The sequence below is a fragment of the Brassica oleracea genome, unplaced genomic scaffold (genome assembly GCF_000695525.1).
Source record: "Brassica oleracea var. oleracea cultivar TO1000 unplaced genomic scaffold, BOL UnpScaffold10875, whole genome shotgun sequence".
NCBI classification, from domain to species: Eukaryota; Viridiplantae; Streptophyta; class Magnoliopsida; order Brassicales; family Brassicaceae; genus Brassica; species Brassica oleracea.
This window is the reverse complement of record NW_013627396.1, coordinates 1-536: the sequence shown is the minus strand read 5'-3', so window position 1 is coordinate 536 and position 536 is coordinate 1. Positions and strand designations below refer to the sequence as shown.

General features: G+C 52.4%; 1 protein-coding gene across 1 annotated transcript; it reads right to left on the bottom strand.

The window, feature by feature from the left end:
• Nucleotides 1-3: 3 nt before the first annotated feature.
• LOC106322231 (extensin-2-like) lies at nucleotides 4-531 on the bottom strand (the record flags this gene model as incomplete). The annotated part of the gene is made up of 1 exon (XM_013760356.1): nucleotides 4-531. A coding segment is annotated over one exon (528 nt), but the record flags the coding sequence as incomplete, so codon positions are not given.
• Between the last annotated feature and the right edge of the window lie 5 nt (nucleotides 532-536).

Sequence of the window (536 nt, the reverse complement as noted above, 5' to 3'; positions counted from 1 at the left end):
TGGTGGAGACTTGTAGACCATCTTTGGCGAAGGAGAGTAGTATGGTGAAGGTGGTGGGGAGCTGTATACATATGGCGGTGGCGGAGACTTGTAGTATACCTTCGGGGAAGGAGAGTAGTATGGTGGAGGTGGTGGGGAGCTGTATACATATGGCGGTGGCGGAGACTTGTAGTATACCTTCGGGGAAGGAGAGTAGTATGGTGGAGGTGGTGGGGAGTTGTAGACGTATGGAGGTGGTGGAGACCTGTACTCTACCTTCGGAGAAGGAGAGTAGTATGGGGGAGGTGGTGGGGAGCTGTAAGCGTATGGTGGAGGTGGAGATTTGTATTCGACCTTAGGAGAAGGAGAGTAGTATGGTGGGGGTGGTGGAGAGCTGTAAATGTATGGTGATGGTCGAGACTTGTAGTCTACCTTCGGGGAAGGAGAGTAGTATGGTGGGGGTGGTGGAGAGCTGTATACGTATGGCGGTGGTGGAGACTTGTAGTTTAACTTCGGGGAAGGAGAGTAGTATGGTGGAGGTGGTGGGGAGTTGTAAA